Source organism: Populus alba, chromosome 6 (assembly GCF_005239225.2).
Source record: "Populus alba chromosome 6, ASM523922v2, whole genome shotgun sequence".
NCBI classification, from domain to species: Eukaryota; Viridiplantae; Streptophyta; class Magnoliopsida; order Malpighiales; family Salicaceae; genus Populus; species Populus alba.
This window is the reverse complement of record NC_133289.1, coordinates 7,898,067-7,921,042: the sequence shown is the minus strand read 5'-3', so window position 1 is coordinate 7,921,042 and position 22,976 is coordinate 7,898,067. Positions and strand designations below refer to the sequence as shown.

The window sequence follows — 22,976 nt, the reverse complement described above, 5'->3', positions numbered from 1 at the left end:
CCATCCAACTGTATTTGTAAATATTTTTTTTATTTTAAATTTTATATTGTGTTTTGTGTTTTTCTGATGATTTAATATAAGAATATTAAAAATATATTATTTTAATATAATACTAACCGAAAATACTAACACTTCTGAACAGGCAGTTGGTGTGCTTACAAGGAAATATCTGAACGAGGGGCTGTTTTCTCCAAGGCGCAAGACGTTCGGTTTAAAGAGCACAAAAGAGAAGGAAAAGGGCGTGGACGTCTTTGAAGACGTCCTCATACGTCCCCTGGAGTTTTTCATCCATCAATGCTTCTGGGAAAGGTCCTAACACTTTTGGGTGGGGGGGGGGGGGTTGATAGACGTCTTTGAAAATGATAGACGTCCTCAGACGTCGCCGGGTGTTTTTCATTTTTTACTCCAAGCTTCTGGGTCCTACAACTTGAGAGGCTGACTATATATATATATATATAGAGAGAGAGAGAGATAGATGGATGGATAGAAGGCAACTCAATTTCTTATAGACCTAGCCTTGAAGAACGTCTCATAGAAGAAGAGAACAGTAAAGGAAATGGCTGATCAACCTATGCCACATCTGGGATTTGAAATTGAGAGGTATGTTTCAAGCTCTTTGCTTTGGTTTCTTCTCTTTCTGTCAACATTTTAATTTTCTCTCACTTTAATAGTATTATTAATCTTCTTGCTTATCCATATTGTGCTCCACTTTCATGAGAAAATAACCAAGTTCTGGCTCATGGCACTGCTTTCCATTTCCCCTGTTCAATTTCTGGGCAATAGGAAATCATTCTGTCCAAATTAAGGAGCAAATATTTAATACTATTTATTATCTACATGCATCGCTGTTCTAATACAATAAATACATAAAGATTACAAAAACAAAAACACTATTTTGGAATCCTAATTTTATTTTTGTTGTGATGGCAGCATCATCACGCAGCATGGCATTTTTGCTTTCCTGGTCAACACACTAAATGGCCAGATCCAGGTGATGTACAAATCCATGACAGCATCTCCATTTGACACACACGAGGGGGTCATGCTCGCATTCTTTGTTGCTCTCTTTATTTACGCCACCGCATCAGTGGCCGAGATCATGCTCCGAGCTCGCGAATCAATCTACCATCCTTTTGTTAGCTACATCCGCTTGTTTGCTAGCGGCTTCGCCACGATTTTGCTTCTGGTGATTCTTGACCCCGTTTTGGGGTATATCATCTCTGTCCTATGGGGTTGCTTATTTGCGAGAGTAACGTATGAATCATGCAAGGAGTTGCAGGAGTTACGAAGCCACACAGCTCAGTTGGGACACAGCTTGTGGACCAAGCTAGTTGGAGTCTTGGGATACCACAAAGAGGTAGAACCAGATCAAGCTAATCGCTCGGCCGTGTAAAGTCCCAGTTAGCACTTTGTTGTTTTTGCATTTCAAAATACCTTAGCTTATACTGTACATTGTAAACATGTCTTGATTAGATGCGGAATGAAGAACAAAGAAAAGACACTGTTACTGTAAAACCCAGAGTGGAAGTAGTCTTCGTATCTGTAGCAGCAAAATGAAAAGAAAAACGAAAGCAATATGATGGAAAAAAGGATCCCAGAGTGTTATATACAGTTGGGATCTCCAATATTTCCCATTCAGAAAGATAGCGAAGTTTTTTCAAAGTAAAATCATTGATCCCCTCACAGATAGCAACAAGCTATCAAGGAACGCTCCAATCAGCAAAACAAGAAATCATGATGGTAAATGGATCTCAGCGTGTAAAACTTTTATCTCCATTTTATTGTTAGATGCAGGAAGATAACGCAGTAAAATCAATAACATCATTCATCCACAATTAAAAATAAAATTAAAATCAAATAAAAACAAAACAGAGGGAAAGAGCATCTCGGAGAAATCTGTCCCCGTGATTTTCTTCACTGCAAAATCAAAGTGCAAGGATAACGATTTGGCTAACTCATCACTGATGCTCGTATAAGCAAATTTGAACAATTGAAAGCACTCAACGAAAATCTTGCTGATTAGTCGCATACGAATAGATAAGATACCTTCTTCCAGTTCCACTGTTGTGGCCACGGTGGAGAGAGAGAGAGGTGATGGGTCTCATGGTGGATGAGATGGTGTTTGCTTTCCAATTTTTAATATTTAGTTAATTCCAACCATTTTTAATTAAAAAAAGATCCATGTATGTTGACACCTTTTACAATTTGATCCTTAGCTTTTTTATTTTCTTTTTATTAGCGAATTTCAACCATTATTTAAATTTGTTTTCTCAATTTTACCCTTAACTGCAATTGTTTTTATCTTTTTATTCTCTTTATTTTTTTTGGATTTTTTGAATAAAATGTATATTTATTTGATTGAAATATTGTTTTTTACACACATACACATGCACGAGAGAGAGATTAAAATTAGGATTTTGTAGTAAATTAATAAGATATATGTTAATAACATTGTGATCAATTAACATTTCTACTAGTAATCTACACACAAACAATCATAGCATGTCACAATAACCAATGACCATCATAGCTACCAAATGATAATATTCTTTCCATTAATGATACATTTTTTTTCTTTATAAAAAAAATTCCAAGACCCGATATATAAATACACTCACTCATGTGGTAAAATCCATATTCCATCCTTAGCCAAAGCTCCATTTTAGAACAAGAAAGAAAACAAGTTTGTACATTACACCATGGGCTCCTTGAGATTAGATAATCTATGGATTATCTTCAAGAATTGTATTTCTATCTTATCAATTTTTCAATAAAATAGTAGTGTTTATCCATGATAATTTCCATGACAAGATTTTCAATTTTCCATTTCTTCATTAAATTCTCCACGACTCCATGAAAATCTCCACAATAAAAGATCTTCATTGAATTTCTCATATCTCCAAACGTATCTCCAGTTCTCCATTAGAATCTTCATTCAAATCTTTACATTTCCATACAACATTTCCTTACACCATGCATTTTATGATCACAAAGGATTTTCTATTTTATAGACAAATATTTTTGACTAGAACTTCATAAGATATATGCTCTCTTGAAAAAAAATCAACAAAAAATTATGAGAAGAGTTTTCATGCAGCCATATAAACACGGAACACGAACGGGTAACATCACCTGTATAAAACAAAACATATTGTTTAAAATAATCAAGGGGCAAATGATTTAATTGTTTGGAAAAATCTCTCCAACTTCCATCCTGATTGAAATTTTTAGCCCAACATCTTATACAAACTTTTCGTTCACATAATGCTTTCTATGCATACACAAGTTTTTCTATGCATGCATTATTTTTATGTCAATAACATTGTTCATCACCAATATTTTTATCAATAGCACATATGACATAATAACTATGACATGACAGAATAATTGATGACACCATGATAGTTAATGGTAACAAACTTATTTCTCCACTAAAGATATGTTCTACTTCTCCATGAAAAAATTCCAACACCTGGTATATAAATACACCTCCAGATCTCATCTTTGGTTAGATGTCTACTTAGCAATTAAAAGTTAGGCCTTGCAACATGCACTTACATTCAAGATCATAGAAACCAGCCAATATGATAATTTTTTTGACAAATTTTATGTATTTTTGATTAAAAAAAAATTGTTCAAAATCCATTTATTATATTCATACTCATCCCATTGTGAGTACCTGGTCCAATAAGATCTATAATGTTGATAACCCGAGCACATTGGCCATCTTATAATGTCGTGCACGTGTGCCCTTCACAGTAATTAAAAAGAGTATGCCATTTGTGTTTTCTTTTTCTTTGATAAGAACATTAGCTAAGAAACCACGTTATGTTATATAATAATAAGAGCTAAAGCATCGAGTTAATTTTTATTGTAAGAAGCAAAATATAGATAAACGTGTAGATATTTTATCTCATGTAGTGAGAAGCTCTTTAAGTATTTTTATTAAATTATATGCCAATAAAAATGGATCCTTATTAAAAAAACTAATGATTTAAATTCTATATATAAAAAAATATAATATTTTAATCTAAATTATCATTTTATTATTAATATATTTTTTTAAGAAAATATTTTTCTTAGTTATGTGTGGTTTATTGCATACAACTAAAGTTATTTAAAATAAATATATGAAATAAGTTTGATGATTTTAAATGAAAAGAAAAAATGTGTCTCTATAATCAAAACCCTATTTCCCTTTCTTTAAGTGTTTCTTTTCTTCTTCTATTTTGATAAAAATATGTATTTTTATCAAAAGTATTGTATTTTCAATAAAAATATATAATAATCATAAAGGAAAGTTTTAATAAAAGAATCTTGAATTGATAATTGTGGTGCAAATGTATTTAAAAATATAAGAAAAATAAATCTGAGAAAAAATATAAAAATTTTACAATAAGAAATCAACAAAATAAATATTTTATTTGCATTGAATGTTTATGAGTAAATGTTTTAGAAAATTAAGCATGTGAGGTTTATATATAATTATTCAAAAAGCAATTGTTAATATTATATATATAAAAAAGCTATTATTATTTGAAAATAATGACATAATTAAATAGTTATTTGAATATGAATTTAATAACTTTACTTGAGGAGAGTCTTATTACAAAATGCATAAAAATAACAAAGAAGTTAAAATTAAAAAAAAAAATGGGCATTATATATATAAGGCCAATCATATTTAGGCTGAAAAAAATAAGACTGTGGCATAATAAAAACAATACAAATCTCAACCATTTTCTCACCTAAGAAGATGAAAACAACATCTTATAACCTCTAAGAACACATTTATAACAAAAAAAAAAATTTAATTGAGATTGCAATAGCTAATTTATTTGGTTTTTTTTTTTTTTAAGATTGCAACATTATAAGAAGAAGTGAAAAAGGTTGAATGAGTAAGATTTAAAGAATAGAGTGAATAAAAAGGAGCAGAAAGGCAATTGCTAATTTAAATTAAAAAAAAAAACTAAAAGAACTTAGTATTTTATTATGCACATATTCGCAACTTATTATGAATTTACATAATAAAATTATTATTTTTCCATTCATCGTGAAAAAACATGTAACTTACTTTCAAGGATAAAATTATCTTTTCCATAAGACTTTTTTTGTCATTACTAGATCTAACAGGGGCAGAAAGGTTTTTGAATTTTTTATTTGCACAATATAATATTTAAAATACATTTAAAAGTTAAATTTACTTTACTGTTTGGGTAAGGGCATTTTTTGGTTTTTTATATTTGTTATCATAGTATAATTATTAAGGTACCTTTAGAGGAAAAAAATCTATAGAGTAGATCATAAGAGCTTTTTGATCGGGGGCACTTAAGTCTTTTGAAAAAATAGGTTAAAAAAATTATTAAATTGTACAGCATGATTCGTGCGGGAGGCTTATCTAATAAGATGATGTGTGTAAGGCGTTTCACAATAGTTAGACAGTGATTTGATTTTTTTTCTACCCCTCCTTTTCTCTCTCTCATCCGTGAAAAACATGTCAACCCAATCAAAATTAAACGTTGTCCTCCATTTTTTCTTATTTCAATTGCATCCCTTATTTTTTTTTATTGTTTTTTATTTGTTTTGAATTTTTTTATTATATTTTTTTCAATTTCATCCCTTAGTATTTTATTCTATTTGGTATTTATATTAAATTTGGTCATCATTCTTTTTATTGTTATTTTTTAAAAACATCTATTTTTTAGTTTCATCCCATATCATTGGATTTAATTTAATTTTTATGTCAAATTTGGCCTTATTCTTTTAATTTTTTTTTTTTTTTGCCTTGGTTTATTTTAGGAAATTGATTTTGTATTTTTCAATTTCATATTTCAATATCTGATTTGTTTAGGATTGGCTTCTTTAATCTTTTTAGTGTGGTGATCACGATTTTATAAACCTATATCGTGAGTATGAAATTTTAACCCTAATTGATATTGGTTTTTTTTTTTTTCATTGATTTTATTTTTTGATATAGTTTACTTAAAATTAAGCTTTTTTTTTTTTTTTTGCTTTTTATGACGATAACCTAGCCTCACAATCTAGGTCACACATAAATTTTTTTACTTTAAAACATTCTAGCATTGCTTTTAACATTATTTTTTTAGGTTATGAAAGAAATCTATTCGACTCGTGGCAAAGCATGGGGTATCTATCTAATGGATTACAATGTTGTATTTTTCTCCCTTCTTTTTATCATTGTTTTAATTGAGTGTTTTCGAATAGGTACAACAGGTTTTTGCATTCCTCTATTTATTTATGAGAATCTTCTGGTTTGTATGTATTGTTGTGATAGATGGACTCATTGATTAATTATCTAAGTTTGGTGATGATTGCAACGTTAAAATACTTCAGGGACCGAGTTGACATCTGGACGAGACGTTGAGTTCTCCATGGCGTAAGATGTTTTTTTTTTTTTTGTTCTTAAAAAAAAAACGGAAAAGAGTAAAACAAATAAGCCTGTCTTTGAAAAAGGATAGACGTCTTCAAACGCCCTCAAAGTTAATAATACTTTAACAGCGTGGTGTACACGCGGCCTTTATAAATGACAGTACACTATTTTTTATATTTTATTTGTTTCAAGAAGACGCTCCGGACTATTATTTCCTTTTAAGGAAAGACGTCTCTATAAAAGCTCATATATACTTATATACACGTGTGTTTATTTTATTATTTAAAGTAAGAAACCGGAATTATAAAAAACGACCTCTATTATTTGGATTTTATTATTTTTGTTACTTGAGATAGATTGAGAGTGAAAGTGAAGCAGAATGAGAAATTTCTAAAATAACAGTCTTTTTCCCTTTTAAAACTTTGTTTTATATATTATCAAAACTGCACAATAATTTGTAATTTTAATTTATTTTTTTCTCTGAATTTCGAGAGAATTTTATTTTGTAATGCTTTACTTAAATACTAAAATAATATGTAACTGACTTGTTATTTAATCTTAGTGATCATATAGTATTATCAGGAGATGTTTGGCATTACGGTTGATTAATATTTTTTAAAATATATATTTTTTTATCTTTACATTTTTTATTGTGTTTTTAAAATTTTCTGATAGTTAATATAAAAAAATAAAAAAAATATTATTAACTGAAAAAACTAACACTTCTAACATGCAGTTGGTGTACTTATACAAGGAAATATCTGAACGAGGGGTTGTGTTCTCCTAGACGCAAGACGTTCAGAGCACAAAAGAGAAGGAAAAGGGCGTAGACGTCTTTGAAGACGTCCCCGGGCGTTTTTAATTTTTTACTCGATGCTTCTGGGAAAGGTCCTTACAATTGAGAGAGAGATGTATATTTATATATAGACAGATAGATAGAAGGCAACTCAATTCCAAAAACAGCAGCACCACCACCACCACCACAAATTTCTTTGAGTCCAAGCCTTGAAGAACGTCTCATAGAAGAAGAGAACAGTAAAGGAAATGGCTGATCACCCTATGCCACATCTGGGATTTGAAATTGAGAGGTATGTTTCAAGCTCTTTTCTTTGGTTTCTTCTCTTTCTGTCAACATTTTAATTTTCTCTCACTTTAATAGTATTATTTATCTTCTAGCATATCCATATTGGTGCTCCAGTTTCATGAGAAAATAACCAAGTTCTGGCTCGTGGCACTGCTTTCCATTTCCCCTGTTCAATTTCTGGGCAATATGAAATCATTCTGTCCAAATTAAGGAGCAAATATTTAATACTATTTATCATCCACATAAATCGCTGTTCTAATATAAAAAATACTTAAAGACTACTTAAACAAAAACACTATTTTGGTATCCTAATTTTAATTTTGTTGTGATGGCAGCATCTTCACGCAGCTTGGCATTTTTGCTTTCCTAGTCAACACCCTAAATGGGCAGATCCAGGTGATGTACAAATCAATGAAAGCATCTCCATTGGACACACACGAGGGGGTCATGCTCGCATTCTTAATTGCTCTCTTTATTTACGCCACCGCATCAGTGGCCGAGATCATGCTCCGAGCTCGTGAATCAATCTACCATCCTATTGTTAGCTACATCCGCTTGTTAGCTAGCGGCTTCGCCACGATTTTGCTTCTGGTGATTCTTGACCCCGTTTTGGGGTATATCATCTCTGTCCTATGGGGTTGCTTATTTGCGAGAGTAACGTATGAATCATGTAAGGAGTTACGAAGCCACACAGCTCAGTTGGGACACAGCTTGTGGACCAAGCTAGTTGGAATCTTGGGATACCGCAAAGAGGTAGAACCAGATCAAGCTATTCGCCCGGCCGTGTAAAGTCCCAGTTAGCACTTTGTTGTTTTTGCATTTCAAAATACCTTAGCTTATAATGTACATTGTAAACATGTCTTGATTAGCTGCGGAATGAAGAACAGGGCAGAGAAATATCCTCCTCTTTTTTTATTATTAGACTTGCGAAGATTAAGGGGACTGACTTTAATTCAGAGAGTTTTGCTTGTCAAATCAAAAGGTTCCTCAACCTTTACTTTAATACAAGTTTTCAAAAAAACAGTCTATCTGCATGTTTGGTTACTGAGAAAATGAAGCAGAGGGCAAATTCGGTTTAGCCAGTTTTGAAAGGAAAAAAATTAGAGCCAGACGAATTGGTTTGAAACAGTTTTCGTCCTGTTGACATTCTAAAGAAATCACAACTCCTGGTTCGGTTAGATTTTTTGGCCCAAACCGGACCGGACCACGAACAACTTTATAGATTACTATTGTCCTACAAGGAGTTCCTTTCTTGTCATTCTGGCTCTTTCGGTGGTTTTACATCATATATGAATTATTAATTTGGTCAGATTTTGAATGGCGTAGACCTAAAAATCCCAAGCAAATTCCTCAAGAAAAATTGCAAAGGCCCAGCTAGCTAATAAATCTAGACAACTGTTGACTCAAATTTTTACCAAAATGAGAAAACAAAAGGCTGCATAGCATATAAATTTCGGACAAGATAACACAGTTTCACAGTAACAACATTGATTCTGTGACAGCAAGCAATATCAATTTATAAACCGAAATCAAGGGGAGAAATATAGAGAAAACATTCCGAGTCACATGAACAGATCGTTTCTACAAAAGAATTATCGCCTGGTTGAGCGGATGGCAACTTTGCTCCTCCAAGATCAAATACCCACCCGATTTCACAGAGTAAAACAGACACCGTTACTGTAAAACCCAGAGTGAAAGTAGGCTTCGTTTCTGTAGCAGCAAATGAAAAGAAAAAAGAAAGCAATATGATGGAAAAAGGATCCCAGAGTGTTATATACAGTTCGGATCTCCAAGATTTCCCATTCAGAAAGATAGGCGGAGTTTTTTCAAAGTAAAATCATTGATCCCCTCACAGATAGCAACAGGCTATCAAGGAACGCTCCAATCAGCAAAACAAGAAATCATGATGGTAAATGGATCTCAGCGTGTACAAAAATTATCTCCATTTCATTGTTAGATGCAGGAAGATAACGCAGTAAAATCAATAACATCATTGATCCACAATTAAAATTAAAATTAAAATCAAATAAGAAGAAAACAGAGAGAAAGAGCATCTCAGAGAAATCTGTCCCCATGATTTTCTTCACTGTAAAATCAAAGTGCAAGGATAACAATTTGGTTAACTCATCACTGATGCTCGTCTAAACAAATTTGAACAATTTAAAGCACTCAAACAAAAATCTTGTTGATTAGTCGCATACAAATATATAAGATACCTCCTTCCAGTTCCACTGTTGTTAGAACAAAACCCTATAATTTGTTAGCGAGGCATGCCCGCTGCTGTGCTTTTAAAGGCGGCTAGGTTTAGGTTTTAAGCTTGGAGTGTGTTTGGTATGAGAGTTAGTCTATCCCGTGCTCCAGCTGAGATCACCCCGCGCAAGCATGAATACATGCCTTCCCGGGCGTTACCCCCTTCTTATATTATACGACCTCGGAGTTATTATTTATCAATGAGATGAAATGTCGGGCGGGACCCGCTAAGAACTTGAACACATCACAAGTGTTTTTTTTTTACACACACACACACATAACAACTCCTGCATGTTGTTATTATGAATTTAAATAACTTTATTAAATGAAGTGCAAATTTGAATTTAAATAATCTTTTTATTTCTTTGAAAAAACTGTTTTTAGTTATTTGAATGGGTCAAGATCTGAGTATATTCTTAGTAATTAATGATTTTGTAAATCAGTTTTTCTTGTTTTAAAAATATAAGCTGGCCAATAAAATGCTACGTGCAATCTTTAATGTGCATTTTGTACGTGAGTTGATATTTTATTTTTTTTCTTTGGATTTATTACGAATAAATATTATACTTGCAATTATATATATATATATATAGAAAAAGAGAGTTATGTTTGCTAAGAATAGACGGCCACTAAAACACACATAGCCAGCTAAAGAATAAGTGTCATTGTCTTATAAATAAATTTTATATTATTTTAGGAGTAGTTGCTTGATAGGAAAGATAGATAGGATTAGAAGATAAAATTAAAAAAAGTTCACCCTAAAAATAAAAAAAATATACATATAAAAAAAAATTATCCTAAAATAGTAAAAAATAATTGTTTGAATGAATGGAAACCAATAATTCATTTGCTGACATCTTTAAGATATTTAGGAGTAAGTTTTAACTTTTTTTTTTTGTTAAAATTTAAATTTTTTTTCTTGTTTATTTTATTGTTTTTTATATCATTTTGATATACTATCTCAAATATAAATTTTTAAAAATAATAAAAAAATATTTTTAAATATTTTTTTAAATAAAAAAACATTTAAAAAATAAGTGCTGCCACTTTTTAAAACACTCTCTTTACATTGGGAGAGGGACGAGGCCAACTCCCTCTGGCACAAAAACCATAGTCATTTATTAAGAATAAATTAATATATTGAAATAATATATATTTTTTTATGTTTTAAAATTTATATTTTAATATCAGTACATCAAAATAATATAAATAAATAAAAATAAAATTAATTTAAGTATAAGTAAATTTTTTTTTTTTTTTTATGAAATGTAGTTTAGGCTGTGTTTTCAAATAGCATCTATGTACTAATTAAAAGTCTATTTGGTAGTATAATATTGCTTGTTTTGATATTAAAATGCTAAAATAATATAAAAATATAAAAAATTAATTTAAATTTTTTTAATTATTTATTAAAACGAAAATAGAAACATACTGTAAAGGTATTAGAAAAAACAAAAACTAGTCATTCATGGTAACATCCAGCTGTGTCCTCTCGAATTTTGAATTTCAAAAATCTCCATTCTTAGCGTTACAACTCACATGCACTCCCTCTCGCCAATTCAAAACCAACCCCTTTCACTCTTCACCGTTCATACCCAAACCCACTTCCAACCGTTAGATATATCTTCCTATAAAAGCCCCCCCTGTCCCTACACCCTCCTGGCCTCCTCTCTCTCTCTCTCATCCTCTCCATTTCCTCTGCCGAAATAAAATAAAATATAAACTCCTTCCGAATTCTCATTTCGTTCAAGATGCGTGAGATTCTTCACATCCAAGGAGGCCAATGCGGCAATCAAATTGGTGCAAAATTCTGGGAGGTGGTTTGTGCAGAACACGGAATTGATGCAACTGGGAAATGGAATGGAGATTCTGAGCTGCAGATTGAAAGGATCAATGTTTATTACAACGAGGCAGGTAATGGCCGGTATGTTCCAAGGGCTGTCCTTATGGACCTTGAACCTGGTACTATGGATAGTCTCAGGTCTGGTCCTTATGGCCAGATCTTCAGACCTGATAATTTTGTTTTCGGACAATCTGGTGCCGGAAACAACTGGGCTAAAGGCCATTACACCGAGGGTGCCGAGTTGATTGATTCTGTCCTCGATGTTGTCCGAAAAGAAGCAGAGAATTGTGATTGCTTGCAGGGTTGGTATTTCTTTTTTTTCTTTCTTTTTGAAATGGAAATTTGGTTTTGGTCTTGTTGCTAAGGTGGGGTGGGGTTTGTTGGATTTGCAGGATTTCAGGTGTGCCATTCTTTAGGAGGAGGGACCGGATCCGGTATGGGAACTCTTTTGATATCGAAGATCAGAGAGGAATATCCAGACCGGATGATGCTTACCTTCTCCGTCTTTCCCTCTCCCAAGGTTTCTGATACGGTTGTTGAGCCTTACAATGCAACACTTTCTGTGCATCAGCTTGTTGAAAATGCAGATGAATGTATGGTCCTTGATAATGAAGCTCTCTATGACATCTGCTTCCGTACCCTCAAACTCACCACTCCAAGCTGTAAGAATTTTGATGTTCATATGTTTTTAGTAGGGATTTTAATGTTTTTGTTATTGATTGCACTGTTCTTTTCGGCGCAGTTGGTGATTTGAATCATTTGATTTCTGCTACAATGTCTGGGGTCACATGTTGCCTGAGATTTCCAGGACAGCTTAACTCTGACCTGAGAAAGCTTGCTGTGAATCTAATCCCCTTCCCTCGGCTCCATTTCTTCATGGTGGGTTTTGCTCCTCTGACCTCACGTGGTTCGCAGCAGTACAGTGCCTTGACTGTCCCAGAGCTCACCCAGCAAATGTGGGATGCAAAGAACATGATGTGTGCAGCGGACCCGCGCCACGGTCGGTATCTGACAGCCTCAGCAATGTTCAGAGGCAAAATGAGTACCAAGGAAGTTGATGAGCAGATGATCAATGTTCAAAACAAGAACTCTTCATACTTTGTTGAATGGATCCCAAACAATGTCAAATCAACTGTTTGTGATATTCCTCCTACAGGACTGAAAATGGCATCGACATTCATTGGAAACTCCACATCAATTCAGGAAATGTTTCGTCGTGTGAGCGAGCAATTTACTGCCATGTTTAGGAGGAAGGCTTTCTTGCATTGGTACACCGGGGAAGGAATGGATGAGATGGAGTTCACAGAGGCAGAGAGCAACATGAATGATTTGGTTTCTGAGTATCAGCAGTACCAAGATGCCACAGCCGATGAGGACTATGAGGATGAAGAGGAGGAACTCCATGACATGTGATCTTGATCCATGTTACCATGTTGAATGAAAATGCTTGGAGTTGGGTTGTGATTGAGGTAGTGGACGTTGAAAGAAATGCAAGCCAACATTCTGCTGTCAGTCTCTGGCAACAGAATGGATGATTCCAGGCGGAAGGAGGCCATTTTATTGTCATACATATAAATATTTGTAGTTTTGGTACTTTCTTTCTTCCTTCCTTTCTTGGGTTCAGAAGGGAGGGAACAAGGATTGTCAAACAAGTACTCTTATATGCGGATACAATTAGAGATGTTAATCTAGCATTAACATCTCTTCTTCAATCAACTGTTGCATTCTAATTATGTTATTATTTCTCTCTAAAGTAACTACACCATGTCTATTCCTCGAGTGATTGATAACTTAAACTTCATTTGCCATTTATACATCAAATGATACAGCATTGGACAATGTTGCTTATGGCCACAAAACATTATGCAATCATGTTAATAAAACTTTCCTCAGTACAAGGAAGGCTGGATAGCTAAGGTCAACTCTGTACACAAAAAGAAAGAAACGAGACGGTTTATCCGAGCTTAGAGAGTATCTGGGGATCATTCTATTTTCAGCTCTCTCATGAAATTGACCACCATGGAGCACGCAAAACACGGATTCCTGTGAAACTGCACTCCATCAGATAACACTAGAAATTAAACCTCAGAAGAAAGAAAAAAAAAAAAGTTGAACCGTAGCAGCTATCAAAGATGAAACGGAGTACAATAGCATGGGCCTTAAAGAGAAGCCGAATAAGAAACTTGAAGTTGTGCAGAGATTCACAGATTACTTTTAGCAAGTTCCCGGCTGTATAACGTTCTGATCACCTTTAAAACAAAACCTAAAGGTTACAATTTTATCAATAACCACTTAAAACTCACAGAAAAGGGCTTTCAAGAAAGGAATTTAATCAAAGCAGAAACCCACCGCAACATAGAGTTTTGAGAATAAGGTCTGAAACTGTTTCAGTTCTGAAGTTAAACACCAATGATCCCATTCACTAGACAGCGTAACAAAGAAAACCACATTTGGTCAATCGTTCATGGTACAACAAATGCTAGAAAATCTGTGAAGAGCAGCATGGAAAGGACGGGAATTTACACAAACAATCCAAAACAACCCAGAACCTCGCCTCTTACATCCGCGGTTGCCCCCTCACAGCTGCTCTTGCCCTCAGAATCATGCACGTGGGAAAAACAGTCCTCTCGCACCAACGGATGCCCCTAATGTCAAAGATCGTCGATTGATGTAACACAAACAATTCTCCCGGTAGTCCACTAGCAGGTACTAAAGAGCACTGCAACATTCTCATAAGACAACTATTCTGAAATACCACAGGTTTCACCGTTTTAGCAAAAGTTAACAGAATAGCTACGAGACACAGACTAGCAATCCCGAAATCTGCTTCCCAGTAACATTTCCCAAACAAAGTAAAACGACTGCCTTCAGCCAACCTTAAATCTGGCAACAGTTCATACCGTATCTAGAGATAAAATGCTACGTTGAGAAAAATCTCAACTCAGTAAAACACCACTGCTATCGACCATCAGGTTATCATTCATAATTTCCACTTTTCACTCATTAAAAATGATAATTAATTGCAAGCTTTTGGTGTGACTTTCACCATGTACATGAACTGCCGGTATTTAAATCACTGTAAGGATCATAATTATAGAAAACTATTAAACAAGAATGACTGCATGTGCCTTTGCGGTTTGATAGCTCGCTCTGTTATGCTAAAAGGCAATGACAATCCAGTGGTCTTGCGCATCTTTGTTCGCTGTTAGAAAATTTGGAACATAGCGCAAAGCAAGTAAAAACATATGAAAGTTGATTATAGAATGAACTAGATAAGTGGGATAAACCAAGCACAGACAAGGTTATAAACATAATAAAGGCTAAATTGCGCAAGTGAAAATGGCTTCACAAAATGAATTAATGCAAACCATTACATCAATTCAAAGTTAATTTCAGTGCTCCCGTAATTAGACAATATGCCACAAACTACATTTAGATAATTAACTATCAGTTACAACAACACAATAAAACCTGCTAAAAAAATTACCATAAAAAAAAGAACAGGGATTTACAACACAGCCTCCAACAGATCTAAGCTCAAGCACCTAATGCTTGCCATCTTCGATGGCTTTATCTACAATAACTTTGACTTTCTTGTATTCGAAATCCGCTGGGGGGACAGAACACTCTTCTGGCATGACAGGGCGCCGATTGCCAAAAATGGTCCAAAGATACAACACCATGAGCGCCCCCAGTGCTCCACAAGCAGCACCAAAGATCATTGCAGTAAGCATTTTTAAAATACAATCACTCTTCTTCTGAACCACCATTGGTTTCTCATGTTTAGCAAAATCCTGAGGGTCCAGTGGCTGAGAATGCATCCAATGCGGAACTCGCCTTAGCTTAAAGTTCCATGAATGGAGGAAACATGTCTGGGAAGAATTACCATTTGATGAGGTCAAGCCTATCAACACTTTCTCATCATTCCACATTTTTGACAGGTCAATTGGGTGAGAGAGCAATGGGTCAATTGGCTTTATATCACCAGAATGACTCAATCTAACCTCTAATCTTTTCGAACCAGCTTCATAATCAATCCAAGAATGCAATCTTTTTCCACTATTCAACACAATATTATTAGATGAAACGTTTCTCACTTTAACTGATACAAAACCACCCACATCAATTCCCACATGGTTATCATTCAAATCACCATATTTAGCATCCCTCATAGTATCAAATTCAACAGCAACAAATTTAGGACTACTTTTCTCGGGTCCTAAATAAAGCCCAAATGGGTTGTTATCAAACACACTTGCATTAAAACCACTAGGAACCACAACAAAAGCTAAACCGTCTCCATTATCAGGTGACATCAAGAATGAGAAATAAGTGGAAAAGGAAACCAAATTCCCAGGATTACCTTCAACAAGCTTGATGGGTTGCTTGTACATGACTCGTCCTGCACTTGAGCTCACTGGGCGAGTGAGTTGAAGAGAAGAACCATTACCAACAACCTTTGCATCACCATAAAGAGCAATGTTGGACTCAAAGTTTGGATCTTTATCAAAACTTCCAAATGAAAAGGAGTAACTTGAGACAGCATGTAGCATTTTCAAGTGGAAAATCATGAAAGTTAGCACTGTTAAGCAGGTAGAAATGGAGAGCTTGGCCATGGCTAAAGTGGGTTTCCTAAGCTGAAACTGGGTTTGCTTGCAGTAAGATTTCTAGGGTTTGTGAGGTGAACCCATTTACAAGTAGGTGACTATTTTTTATTGTTGTTGGTTGTTGTTGTTGTTGTCGTCTGTAGAATGTAGAAACCAAAGAAGGGAAGTAAAGAATATGCGGAAGGTGGGCTTGGAGGTTGTGAAAATTAAATACGTTTACTCCCTTCTGAAACCCTCTGACTCACTTTCTCTGAGCGGATGCTGAGTGAGGAAACATTAAATTATTAATATTATAGAGTGTAGCTTATTTTGCAGCCATGCCCCTAGATTTAACTGAGTTTGCAAATGTATACGACATCGTTTTGGTTATTCGCATTCCCATCATTCAATGCAAGTTCTGATGGGCAATCAAATACCAATGGATGGATTAAAATCCGTACCATAATCACGTCTTTTTCGTTGGGAGCATAATTCCTTCCTTTTAAGTATTGGTAAGAAGCAATAATGTCATAGGTTGCATAAGATTCTACTACTGCTATATCATTTAGTGTAGATCCTCCTCCTATGTCTAATAAATGGATGGATTAAAAACAAGTTTTAGAAAAATCAATTAAAATTTTTGTTTTCTTACTACTCAATTCTAGTAATAATTATTACAACTTTCCAATCACAAAATTATAGACCTTTTAAAAGAAAAAAATAATAATAAACTAACTCTTTTTTGTAGCTTTTAAAGATACTTTTAGATGCAAATCAAAACTAATTCTCTAAACTTATTAAAAATAACTTAATCCATGCTATGATAATGAAAAGGGATAATTGCAAAAATTCTCTATAACTTGATTTGAATTTCACTTTTTCTTTGTATTTTTAAAAATTACATTTTTCATCATGTAGTTTATATATTCAATAAAATTACATTTTTCATCATGTAGTTTATATGTTCAATAACAGTTTGCATACTCAATAATGTGTTTTATTTGGATTTTTAGTTGATCCATGATATAAAGTATAATTTATAAAAATATAGAGGAAAAATGAGGTTTATATCAAATTATAGAAGGGTTTTTGTAATTATCTCCAATGAAATTCAAAAAACAATACTACATTCCACATTACAAGATAAACATTAAATCCTACATCTTAATAGCCAACAAATATAAAGCCAAATCAAATAGAGTCGGTTTAATATCACAATAGTAATTATTTTTTAAAGTGTTTTGTACTTATAAATATTTTAAAATAATATTTTTTTTATTTTTAACATCAACACACTAGAATATAATTTTAAAACCCGAGCCAGCTAATTGGATTGACCCGGGACTGAAATTAGGTCAAGATTTAAAAAATAAAAAAGGTAAAAAACCTAGGTGATTATTGTTATTTTTTTAACCAAAATAATATTGTTTTGATTTATTAAAAAAATTAGGGTTGACCTGGGTGATCCAGGTAAAACTTATGACTCGGGTTTTGAAATGAATTAATCACCATTTAAAATTTCTACACCGGAATGATCTAAAAATAACAAATAAAAAAAAAATAATTTGAAATAAAATCAAATATATTTAAAAGTACTTCAACGCAGTGACCATAATACACGCATTGTTTGCCCGCAGGCAGAACTCTAATGTGATAAGAGATGAAATTAATGAGAAACGGAGGGGGGGCATTCGTAAATAAAATAACTAAAGTAAGGAATCCAGTTGTCAAACACCTTAATTAATTCAAAGATAGACTTCAACTGTACTCTCAAGTGCTTCCACGCACTTTTGTCTTTCCTTGAACTGACTTCCAATAGAACAACTTGGACCGACCGGCTAGCGAGTTGCGTACACCTTACCCTGTTTCTCTTTTAAAGCAAAACCCACTTCTTTATTTCTACGAGTCCTTTCCTTTTCCTTTTTGAATATCTCTCCTCTTTTTTTATTTTTGTTTCTTGTTGATAAAAGGCCAAGAATAAGAAAATAAAAAAGGCCACGGATTCCCCATCTCATAGGACCACTAACCTGCGCAGTGGGTGGTGATACATCAACCTCGTTGGCTTTAATCCGACATGTAAAAACAAACCTAGAATGAGAGAAAAGATAATGGGTAGTGGCTGCTTTAGCAAACTCTTTTCCAGGCAAAAACTAATATGCGCGTGCTCCATTGTCTTCTTGGTAAAAAATAAAGTAGGAAAGAGCCACTCAGTAGAGGAATATACAGTCCAAATACCATTAAAAACTAAGTGGTTCTGCTTGGAGAACCTTCGGCTATGGCTGTTGCCTATCTTTGAAGAGAGTTTTTTTTTGTGTGTGCTGTTCTTACTGTACATCCTCACTAGCTTGGACAAAGCACTCAATTCACCGTAAAAGGCTTGGCCTTATATTATGGCTTGCTTGGCCGGCGAGGGCCATGTCCTCTCCTCTGTTGGAATAAAGTTGATGATTCTCCAGTGCTTGTGGGTCACCTTTTGGTGGGTGAAATTCTCTATGTGTACGTTTAAGATTGGCTAGCTACATGGGAATATATATATATATATATATATATATGAGCAGTTACCTAGCTCATGCAGTTTCCGTTACCACAAAAAGACTTGCTAGCAGGTATTTTGAGCACTGGGTCTACGCTAAACTATTGGTATCTCCTCAATGAACATGAAGGAATTTTCCAGACATATAATAACGTATCTATTCATGAATGATGTAGAGCTGTTTTTTTGAAATTTTATATAATATTTTAAGGTTTTTAACTTAGTAGATTTTTGCTTTTTCATTTAACCAGAGTCATTGTGCTATAATGGACCTTGTAGAATTGTTTCCAAGGACTTGTAAATAAATAATTGTAAAATAGGTCGGCTGAATAGTAGAATTTCCGGTTGAACCACAGAAAATCCGATTGAATCTAACGTGGATCCACCATTATAGTTTCATTACACATTTCATGGCCATTTTACGTCAATGATCTTTATTGGTGCTGAGTTTGGAATCGTGTTGAAATTATCTTTTTTAAAATTTTAATTATTTTTATTTAAAATTAATTATTTTTAGATTATTTTGATATGTTGATATTAAAAATAAAAAAAATATATAATTTTAATTATTTTTTAAACAAAAAAATATTTTAAACCCCAATCACTTTTACATTTTCAAACATATTCTAACTATGCAATTTCTCCGCAGCGTAGTTTACATCACTTTCGTAACTTTCTTTTAAAGTAGAGTGCAGCAGATATTTGAATAGAGGCGGGGGGCTGTGTGACTGTGAGCAGGGATGGACTGAGGCAAAAGGGAATTACAAAGCAGAGCCTGTTCTGCTTACTTGTCTATTTGGATGTCAGCGGAGGTTAATTTTTAAAATATTTTTTTATTTTTAATATTAATATATTAAAATAATATTAATTTTAAAATAAATTTTAAAAAATTCAATTCATCTGCATTTTTCAAATGACTAAATGAATGCAAAATGAAGACAAGCTCGAATTCTCGTTGTGCAACATTGCTTTCCGTGTGTTTAGTCTTGAGGTCAAAACGTTAAAATTTAATTTTTTAATTTAAAAATAATTTTTAGTTTTTTTATTATTATAATATTAATATCAAGAATAAACTTTAAAAAAATATAAAATATATTATTTTTTATAAAAAAAATATTTTAAAAATCAATTTATAATCTCGTCCCATCATGCACTTCACTTCATCGTAAAGCAGACAAAATTTAAAACCATAGCACGTGACCTTTGCTTGAACACTAAAGTAGAGACATGGGACCACTTGACCTCGTGACTCTTATGAATAATGACCCAGGGACTAATATTGAAAGCTACAAGCTTCGGTTGGTAGCCATGGACCCTTAGCCCTTGGGTTCAACTCAATCTTTGATTATAGATCCATGGTTAGATGATTACTTTTCAACACGCAAGTGAAGTTTTAGTCGTTGATTTTAGATCGAAAACAAATATACTAGTGTTGCTTGAGACAACGACATATCATTTAGAGATTTAGATCAGCTTGAATTCACCGGTAAAATATACTTTCTAGATCATGGTTCCAACTTAATTTGATTACTTCGTTTTTTTTAAGCTATCTTTCATATAGATTTAGATCAGTTTCACCCATCAAAATTTATGCTTGCCAAGTGGATTTGACGGGATAAATCAGTATGCCTAGGACAATATAATTTTATAATATTCCAAGTCGGCGGATAAGAAAGTAGTAGCTGGCCTTATTAAAAGTAATAGTTGCTAACTTATCATGCGCGTTTTAAGACGTCAGGCTCAGATGTGAGCTCACGTCACCAAAAACAAAACTGTGATGACGGTAAGGCTCAAAGCGGATAATATATTATAAGTTGGGTTGGGCTATTATCATTCTAAATTATCTAAATAGATAAATGGATGGACAATATCTACTCTTTAAAAAAAAAAAAATAGATGATATATCGCTTGCAGAGTCAGGCGACATGTTATCTATAGAGGTAAAAGACATATAGGCTACAAACCTAGTTTCTAACCACCAGCAATGGTTGAAAAATTGGAGTTGGGTTTTTGTCCAAAAAAACTCAATTTTCAATTCATTTTCACTTAGAAAACAAAAAAAAAAAAAAACTTATAATTCTAAGAAACTAAATCCACCAAGTAAAAAAAAAAACACAAAATCAAATATAAAAAACTCTCTCAACCATGATTTTTTTTTTCTTAGGTGATATTAAACTCTCAAACACCTTAATGACACTCATCTTGTTATGAAATGAATGCTTGGACACCAAGTTTGGCAATTTTTTTTAAACAAAATCGAATCAACTAACCTCTTCCTCTCTTTTATTATTTATCAATAACTCTCTTTCTTCTCTCTCAAGTATAGTGATTAAATCGCAAAGAAAATAAATTTATGTATAAAAATGTAAAAACCTTTGAAAGTAGGGATTAAAAATGAAAAAAAAATCAAGGGCAAAAAATATACCTTAACTATAGTCAAACAAAAAAACAAACCTAGAAATTTTTTCTAGTGTTTATTTTGGTCCTTAGAGTTTTAATTGTGTATAATTAAGAAAATTATTTTTGATTTTTTTCAAATCGAGTATTGATTCAGATATCACAAATCATCAGTCATGACCTTGAATTAACTAAATACAGAAAAATCATAATTTTTCACCCAAAAAATAAATAAAAGAAAAAATAAAATTGTCGTGGCTAACTTATTAAAAGTAATAGTAATAGTTGCTAACTTATCATGCGCGTTTTAAGACGTCAGGCTCAGATGTGAGCTCACGTCACCAAAAACAAAACTGTGATGACGGTAAGGCTCAAAGCGGATAATATATTATAAGTTGGGTTGGGCTATTATCATTCTAAATTATCTAAATAGATAAATGGATGGACAATATCTACTCTTTAAAAAAAAAAAATAGATGATATATCGCTTGCAGAGTCAGGCGACATGTTATCTATAGAGGTAAAAGACATATAGGCTACAAACCTAGTTTCTAACCACCAGCAATGGTTGAAAAATTGGAGTTGGGTTTTTGTCCAAAAAAACTCAATTTTCAATTCATTTTCACTTAGAAAACAAAAAAAAAAAAAACTTATAATTCTAAGAAACTAAATCCACCAAGTAAAAAAAAAACACAAAATCAAATATAAAAAACTCTCTCAACCATGATTTATTTTTTTTCTTAGGTGATATTAAACTCTCAAACACCTTAATGACACTCATCTTGTTATGAAATGAATGCTTGGACACCAAGTTTGGCAATTTTTTTTAAACAAAATCGAATCAACTAACCTCTTCCTCTCTTTTATTATTTATCAATAACTCTCTTTCTTCTCTCTCAAGTATAGTGATTAAATCGCAAAGAAAATAAATTTATGTATAAAAATGTAAAAACCTTTGAAAAGTAGGGATTAAAAAATGAAAAAAAAATCAAGGGCAAAAAAATATACCTTAACTATAGTCAAACAAAAAAACAAACCTAGAAATTTTTTCTAGTGTTTATTTTGGTCCTTAGAGTTTTAATTGTGTATAATTAAGAAAATTATTTTTGATTTTTTTCAAATCGAGTATTGATTCAGATATCACAAATCATCAGTCATGACCTTGAATTAACTAAATACAGAAAAATCATAATTTTTCACCCAAAAAAATAAATAAAAGAAAAAATAAAATTGTCGTGGCCTATAATATAATGTGAGTATGTCTAAAGTGAAAATGACATACCCTATAGTTTATTTTATACATAATTCTAATTCTAATTTGATGACCATATTTTTCGTTTAAAATTTGAATTCAAACCATCTCCTTCCTTTTTATAAATTTTGGAAAAGTCATCCATTAACATTTTTTTTTTAATTTGAATTCCCTAACTCTTTTATTGTTTTGTTAGAATGCATGGTTTTCTCATAAATTTCAGTTGGGCACAAATCAAACAAAATTGAATTGTATAAGTTTTCCACGTAACAATACTATGTACTACCTAGTTTCATTTCGAAGGCACTCATGAGTTCCTCGATTATTTTCAAGCAGTTTATAGCTACTAGCCTAATATAAAGTATTGTTGTTATTCAATTATTCATTAACAATACAAAATTAGTATTTTTTTGAATCCATAAGTGCAACGAATCCAACCATATCTAATAACAAAAATTATTGAGCTTGGCACATGAGGGTGTGGTCCAGCGATTGAAAAGACTTGTTCCTTTTCATTGCATATAGATTCGAATTTTATTGTGCACGTCTGTTATCTTCGAAGTGTTTTATATATTTACTGGGCTTACAGGATGTTTAATGGACCCTGAGGATTAATTATGGTATGCATAAGTTGGCCCAG

The 22,976-nt window shown here is 32.8% G+C and overlaps 4 protein-coding genes, 1 long non-coding RNA gene and 5 other non-coding genes across 10 annotated transcripts; 3 read left to right on the top strand and 7 right to left on the bottom strand.

Annotated features, from left to right (window-relative positions):
* The first annotated feature begins 461 nt into the window (after nucleotides 1-461).
* On the top strand, nucleotides 462-1,393 carry LOC118048413 (uncharacterized). Its single transcript, XM_035058076.2, has 2 exons — nucleotides 462-600; nucleotides 931-1,393. The coding sequence occupies exons 1-2, from the start codon at nucleotides 557-559 to the stop codon at nucleotides 1,391-1,393; spliced, it is 507 nt and encodes a 168-aa protein (XP_034913967.1). The 5' UTR covers nucleotides 462-556.
* Nucleotides 802-2,146, bottom strand: LOC118048418 (uncharacterized). The gene is made up of 2 exons (XR_004687465.2): nucleotides 2,047-2,146; nucleotides 802-1,445 (listed from the first exon to the last, which is right to left on the bottom strand). It is a non-coding gene; the product is annotated as an uncharacterized lncRNA (long non-coding RNA).
* On the bottom strand, nucleotides 1,587-1,681 carry LOC118048581 (small nucleolar RNA snoR27). Its single transcript, XR_004687492.1, has one exon. It is a non-coding gene; the product is annotated as a small nucleolar RNA snoR27 (small nucleolar RNA).
* Nucleotides 1,744-1,834, bottom strand: LOC118048585 (small nucleolar RNA snoR27). The gene has a single exon (XR_004687496.1). It is a non-coding gene; the product is annotated as a small nucleolar RNA snoR27 (small nucleolar RNA).
* Nucleotides 1,880-1,971, bottom strand: LOC118048583 (small nucleolar RNA snoR26). Its single transcript, XR_004687494.1, has one exon. It is a non-coding gene; the product is annotated as a small nucleolar RNA snoR26 (small nucleolar RNA).
* Nucleotides 2,147-7,146: 5,000 nt separating the features above from the next.
* On the top strand, nucleotides 7,147-8,509 carry LOC118048414 (uncharacterized). The gene is made up of 2 exons (XM_035058077.2): nucleotides 7,147-7,479; nucleotides 7,811-8,509. The coding sequence occupies exons 1-2, from the start codon at nucleotides 7,436-7,438 to the stop codon at nucleotides 8,262-8,264; spliced, it is 498 nt and encodes a 165-aa protein (XP_034913968.1). The 5' UTR covers nucleotides 7,147-7,435; the 3' UTR covers nucleotides 8,265-8,509.
* An 878-nt stretch (nucleotides 8,510-9,387) lies between these two features.
* LOC118048584 (small nucleolar RNA snoR27) lies at nucleotides 9,388-9,478 on the bottom strand. Its single transcript, XR_004687495.1, has one exon. It is a non-coding gene; the product is annotated as a small nucleolar RNA snoR27 (small nucleolar RNA).
* A 45-nt stretch (nucleotides 9,479-9,523) lies between these two features.
* Nucleotides 9,524-9,615, bottom strand: LOC118048582 (small nucleolar RNA snoR26). Its single transcript, XR_004687493.1, has one exon. It is a non-coding gene; the product is annotated as a small nucleolar RNA snoR26 (small nucleolar RNA).
* A 1,759-nt stretch (nucleotides 9,616-11,374) lies between these two features.
* Nucleotides 11,375-13,309, top strand: LOC118048399 (tubulin beta-1 chain). Its single transcript, XM_035058060.2, has 3 exons — nucleotides 11,375-11,870; nucleotides 11,961-12,230; nucleotides 12,311-13,309. Exons 1-3 carry the CDS (start codon nucleotides 11,477-11,479, stop codon nucleotides 12,979-12,981), a joined length of 1,335 nt encoding a protein of 444 aa, XP_034913951.1. The 5' UTR covers nucleotides 11,375-11,476; the 3' UTR covers nucleotides 12,982-13,309.
* Nucleotides 13,310-14,893: 1,584 nt separating this feature from the next.
* On the bottom strand, nucleotides 14,894-16,454 carry LOC118048403 (bark agglutinin I polypeptide B). Its single transcript, XM_035058067.2, has one exon. The coding sequence runs from the start codon at nucleotides 16,182-16,184 to the stop codon at nucleotides 15,114-15,116; it is 1,071 nt and encodes a 356-aa protein (XP_034913958.1). The 5' UTR covers nucleotides 16,185-16,454; the 3' UTR covers nucleotides 14,894-15,113.
* Nucleotides 16,455-22,976: the final 6,522 nt, after the last annotated feature.

Coding starts and splice junctions, on each gene's coding strand:
- LOC118048413 (XM_035058076.2), top strand. CDS start 557: ATGGCTGATCAACCTATGCCACATCTGGGATTTGAAATTGAGAG. Junction 601..930: donor CTGGGATTTGAAATTGAGAG/GTATGTTTCAAG, acceptor TTGTGATGGCAG/CATCATCACGCAGCATGGCA.
- LOC118048414 (XM_035058077.2), top strand. CDS start 7,436: ATGGCTGATCACCCTATGCCACATCTGGGATTTGAAATTGAGAG. Junction 7,480..7,810: donor CTGGGATTTGAAATTGAGAG/GTATGTTTCAAG, acceptor TTGTGATGGCAG/CATCTTCACGCAGCTTGGCA.
- LOC118048399 (XM_035058060.2), top strand. CDS start 11,477: ATGCGTGAGATTCTTCACATCCAAGGAGGCCAATGCGGCAATCAAATT. Junction 11,871..11,960: donor GAATTGTGATTGCTTGCAGG/GTTGGTATTTCT, acceptor TTGGATTTGCAG/GATTTCAGGTGTGCCATTCT. Junction 12,231..12,310: donor CAAACTCACCACTCCAAGCT/GTAAGAATTTTG, acceptor TTTTCGGCGCAG/TTGGTGATTTGAATCATTTG.
- LOC118048403 (XM_035058067.2), bottom strand. CDS start 16,184: ATGGCCAAGCTCTCCATTTCTACCTGCTTAACAGTGCTAACTTTCATG.